A 6,000-nucleotide genomic window follows, 5' to 3' on the forward strand; every position below is an offset into this window, starting at 1 on the left:
CGTAAAGGATAGAGCCTTGAAACTATTTACGAAAACGGACAGGCTTACGAACATCGCGTTACCAAATCTTAAAATGGTTACAGGCTTCTCAGGGAGATATGTATGTAAATCTGAGATCAGTTATTGCTTAGTCAGATGAAATGATAAACAATATACAGTCACAATCGCAATTAGTAGAGAGTAAAAGAGCTCAAGTGTACTGACTCAACTGGCCTCAACATGCAATAGAGTTTTATAAATGCTTTATGATGATTAACATTTATAATAAAACATTTTTATAAATATTATTTTAAGCTTCTATAACTCTTTATGAATTAGACTGTTAAAATGTCTATTATATTATTATTATTATTATGACATGTTCCCAGTGTACATACAATTAGAAATTGAATGCATTTCTAAGAACTTAGTCGATAAACAAAAAATTTCCAGTTAACTCTATTCCGTGGAATGTACCTAAACTCTTTAAACGATTTGGATGTTGCGGTGAATACTGTTCCCCGATTGTACTGTTGTCTTTGGACATCCTCTTCTTTTTGAATGAAGAAATATATATTATTATATATTAAATTAAATAAAGATATCAGCATTTCTATAATTAATTTTTATAAAAAAATATTATTTTTCTAAGCTAATTTAACACTATTTTTTATGATCGTTGGATCGTTTAGTGTTTAAGAGTGAGCTTCTCTTTCTCACAGTTCTCATATCTTACGCTTATGTATTTATTTTCTGCAGTATAAATAAACACATTTCGGCAAAGTAAAGCTTATATACTTAAAATTACTGGAATATATTCTCTTAGTTAACTGTATATTTCCATCAAAGTTTAAAGAGAAAAGCGGAACTTTATGAAACTTGAACAAAGAGCAGTTATTCAATTTATATTAAAAACCGAAATCCCCATGCAAATTATACTTGGCGCATAATTGAGAAAGTCCCAATCGCGCACTTTGCCACTCTTAACTGCAGCGAAGAGAACGTCAGCTGTCGGAATTCACCAGTTCGCTCACCTGCTTACCCCACTAGTAAGAGCACGAGACAAATTTTATCGGTTCAGTCGCATATACAACAAAGAGCGACAACTCGCAGCTCCTCCCCAAAATAAACAAACAAAAAGAAATCAAATATAAACAAGATCTATTTTTATTACAAACACTACTTAATTGCTATAATGAATACTCGTATACCCTAAATGAACTTTATATATTAGCTACAGCTGCTCATTAGTTTTGACGGCTGAGGTGTACGACGTACAAGAAAAGAAATCTGTACCACAGCCGACACGAATGAAATGTACTGTAGTTCACTGTAGTCTGCTGTAGTAGTACACGAAGAAACAAGCAGTAAAACAACAATAACAAGTACAAGTTGAAATCACAGCAAATGAATAATAGAAAGGAGGCACAGAAAGAAACACCAACAAAGATGAACATAACGTAGCCGACTGACTGATCGACAATGCCATCGTTATTTTCGGAGTATTTCTATCGTATGAGTTTTGTTTGGTATGAGTTTTGTATGTATATGTGTAGCATGTGTGGAACTGTGGAACTGTTTGCTCAGCACACACCACACACCACCTTAGTAAAGTTGGACGATATGAGCATGTGTGTGCGATCAATCTGGCACGTGCTGCAAACGCACATCTGTTCCTTGACTGAGGATCACTGGTGGTGGTTTTGGTTGTTTTTTTCGCATGTAATTCTTTTTTTTGTTTTTTTTTCTTACTTTTCTTTTCTACTATTAAAGCACTGAATTGATTCTAACTGACGCTTAAGATCGGAAGTAAATGCGCGTGTACTTTGGGTCCAGAGGGGGTTGATCGGTATAATGCGTGTATAAAATTATTGTGATCGCTCTTAGTTGCATCATTTGTGTCCGGAACTGCAAACGAGAAACTACAAATTGCAAATGTGAAATAATTGAAGCGATTTTAATTTTAAAACTTAGTGATTTTTGTGATTTAATTGAATAAATAAGTTAATGCATCTGCCAGTGTGTGTGTGTACAGCAGATTTAGAATAAACGAGTGCTAAGAGAGTTCAATTAAGCTGAAATTAAGTGCTTATTGAGATCTAGTCAATGTGTGATAAACTCACTCAGTTGGATAATAGTGATTTTATGAAACAAACTCAAGATATAGCTAAGCTAATATGGATAAATCTAACTACAGTAAATGCCCGCTAAAAAAACGGCCCATCATGTTAGATGTTAAGAGAGAGGAAGTAGCATTTCAGATAGACCAAGGTAAGTGATTACTTAAAATTAAAACAAAAAAAAAAAATAGAATCAGATCGCGTAAATAATAAAATAAAAAATTTATATTTTTTATTTGTATCCCGAGGAAAAGATCAGAGTAGTCTAAAAAAATTATTAACTACAAAATCAGCTAGAATTGTTTTAACTGAATTCCAATGAAAAATGAAAGAATATAGAAAATTGATTAAATTTAGATTTTTTTGATTAATTATTCAGAAGAACTCAGTCACGTTCTTAGAAACCTATAATAACAAAGAATTATAAAATTAGGTGGTTATAATAGGTACCACACTTTAGGTGACAATACTCATATGGCAGATCATATATTTCATAAAAAATCATACATATGATTTTTTCTTATTTACTATTATACATACATACATATAATATAACATATTATAAATGTTATACGTTCATTCACATTTCATTATAAGAAATTTAGGAACTAGATATTGATTATAATTATATATATATATATATATATGTATATATATATATGTATATATATATATATGTATATATATGTAAATTATTAATATATATATCTATATATATAATATATATACTTTTGATAAAAATTTTCTGTTGCTCTAAAATAATTATGTACTTCTAAAAGCCCAAGTAAGTACTGATAAATGCCATCAAATATTTTGTGTGGATACATAAGACGTATTACATACACAAATCGGCTTATAAGCAAAATTTATTGGAAATATTTTATTATAGAAATATCATAAAAATTAATTTCAACCAAAAACCTATAAAAGAATAAACCATTAAATGCATAAGTAAATAGAAACTATACGTTTTAAAAATCTAATCCAATATAGAAAATTTTTTCATTAAGTGATTGGGACTTTTGTATTTTACATAATGCCAAAAATCGTTCACTTTAAAAACTAAATTTAACATCTTTTTGAATTCATTATCTAACATTCTCTTAAAAGTGAAAATTTCTTAACAAACATAATAATATGAGTTAGTTTAATAAGAGAAATATGATCGTCTAATCATCAAAATCATGTTTCGATGGTTAATCGACATTTTCTCTTCACAGCCGTCTTCCGTACGATGCTCCAGCATCGTTGTTCCATTGATCCATCATTGTCATCAAAATCGCTCCACTTTAGCTTTAGTCCACTGCTCGTCCGTTATGAACAATATATTTCTGATATATTGCTATTACTTGTTCTAATTATATGTCCAGGGAATCCTAGTTTTTCGATTTACTTTATAGTTATATCTTTTTTTTATTCAAGGTTTCAACTTTCAAATTTCAAATTTCGATTTTTTTAAGTATTTATAACAATTTAGAATTTATACATTATTTCGAACGTGAAAAGATTTAATAACTTCTTTCTTATATCATAGAACTAAAATTAGAAAATTTCGTTTTTACAAAAAATACAAATTTATATTCATTTATATCAATTGCAGATGAGGGTCCAGTAGATCTGAGTTTAGCTGCATCAGCAACTACAACTAGAGAAAATCCAATATCTGAAAATGGTTTCAGAACAATAGACGAATATCGTGATAATATCAGTTTTGCCGTAGCACATAAAGCCGATTTGGCGCGCCGCATTTGGGAAGAAACGCGTGAAATAGCACGCGCATTTCCAGACGTCTTTACCCGTGAAGAAATAGCTCGCAGTTTAGCTAGATTAGGTTATGGTGATTTCGAGCTACCAAACGAAGATGAAGTAATGGAGTGTAATGTAATAGCACCCGACACTTATCAAAATTCAATTGATCAACGTGTATACACAAATATAACACCCACACCAAGCCCTGCTACTACAGCATCTGCGGACAGTTTCTACGATACCGATAGATCTATAAAAGTTAAACCACAAAATTTTGCATATCGCAACTTCAATAATAATCTAATGAAGAGCATAGCTGATTTTGAGGATTGCCTTAAAACACCACAACAATTTGTCCAACAGCCGTCACCAATGCCAATAATTGAGAATGGGCCGACAAGTATGGATACTTTGTACCCAACCGAAATTGTAAGCGAACCCGAAGATCTGAGCATACGTGTCGACCCAAGTGGAGCAACGACAAGCAGTCGCCGCATCTTAGGTGAAAATATTAATTTGCATAATGTTGCACGCGCATTGCTGAGTATGCAGAGCATAAGCAACACAAACGTCGTCAACAGCAATGTCACCAACAATAGCAACAATGAAGAGAGCAGTTTTGGCGATAAGAGCAACATTAGTCTTAAACTGAAGACAAGTAGCGATTTGTACTATCAATGTCAACAATGCAATAAATGCTATTCAACCTATGCGGGTCTTGTGAAACATCAACAAACGCATGCTTTCGAGAGTACTGAGTATAAAATAATACGGAGCAATCCAAACGGTACGGGCAGCATTGTTGACTCTACAGAATTCTGCACCAATAAGGCAACTCAATTGATACAGGCTTCATCGGCAGCCTCCACGCAATCGATGCAAAAGCCAGTAGGAGTGCCGCGATATCATTGCAAGGATTGTGGAAAATCTTACTCTACTTATTCGGGACTAAACAAACATCAACAATTTCATTGTCCCGCCGCTGAAGGTAATCAAGTGAAGAAAGTCTTCAATTGCAAGAATTGCGATAAGACATACGTTTCGCTGGGTGCATTAAAGATGCATATACGCACGCATACTTTGCCTTGCAAGTGTCCCATCTGCAGTAAGGCATTCTCCCGACCCTGGTTGTTGCAAGGACATATACGTACACATACAGGCGAAAAGCCCTTCAGCTGTCAACATTGTAATCGCGCTTTTGCGGACCGTTCCAATCTGCGCGCACACATGCAAACGCACTCAGATGTGAAAAAATATTCCTGCCCCAGTTGTACAAAATCGTTTTCGCGTATGTCATTGTTAGGTAAACATTTACAAGGTGGCTGCCAACAATCACCAAACTCCTCCACATCATCCGTAGAAAACTTAAACGGTTTCAATCAACAACAACTGCAACAGCACATGCAAGGGTTGCAGACCAGTGCCTTCAATGGTTATGATGAAAATATGCCACTACATCCGGCCCAGCATTTGCAGCAACAACAGCAGCAACAACAGCAGCAGCAACAGACACAGCAACAACAACAGCAGCAGCAGCAGATGTATTATTCATGCAGTAGCATTGGCAGCAGCGGTCCTGAAGATGAAGACGAGTATGCGCAAGCACAACAGCCACATCCGCTGATAGCGCAAATGAGTGACTATTAATCGAAAGTTCAGTAATGTATCTGTAATGCAAATTCGAGGTAATTCTGACCGAAAATTAGGGACAATTAGGGATAATTAAAATAATAAAAGAATATCAAATGACATGCCAAATATACAATTTACTTTGCCAAGGAATCTCATAGGATAAGGGATGGGTTAGCCAAAACTTCTTAAATGACCAAAAAATTTTAAAAATATTTTAAATAAGAAAACTATAGAACGAATTAATATCTTATAATTTTACGTACAATATAAAAGTAATAAAATAATTTAATTAAAAATAATTAAAATAAAAAATAAAAATATAATTAATTATAAAAATTAATAAAATAATTAATAAAACAAAAAAATATAAAATAATTAAAATTAAAAAAAAAATCAAATTTAACTTACATAAAACCTATATATAAGTAAACAAAAACAAAATAAATCGAACATATATATAGCTAGACCCAAAGCCAGAAACTTACTTTAAGGGGAATTTTAGATAATTTTAGTGATTTGA

General features: G+C 32.8%; 1 protein-coding gene across 1 annotated transcript in view; it reads left to right on the top strand.

Moving 5' to 3' along the window:
* The window catches only part of LOC119688235, a 53,961-nt gene extending 48,290 nt beyond the window's left edge, over window positions 1–5,671 (top strand). Inside the window, exon 2 of the mRNA XM_038102915.1 lies at window positions 3,662–5,671. Coding sequence (XP_037958843.1) covers window positions 3,662–5,495 — 1,834 coding nt within the window. The 3' untranslated portion in view covers window positions 5,496–5,671. The remainder of the gene's footprint in view (window positions 1–3,661) is intronic.
* The last annotated feature ends 329 nt before the right edge of the window (window positions 5,672–6,000 follow it).

The sequence above is a fragment of the Teleopsis dalmanni genome, chromosome X, assembly GCF_002237135.1.
Source record: "Teleopsis dalmanni isolate 2A chromosome X, ASM223713v2, whole genome shotgun sequence".
Lineage (NCBI taxonomy): Eukaryota > Metazoa > Arthropoda > Insecta > Diptera > Diopsidae > Teleopsis > Teleopsis dalmanni.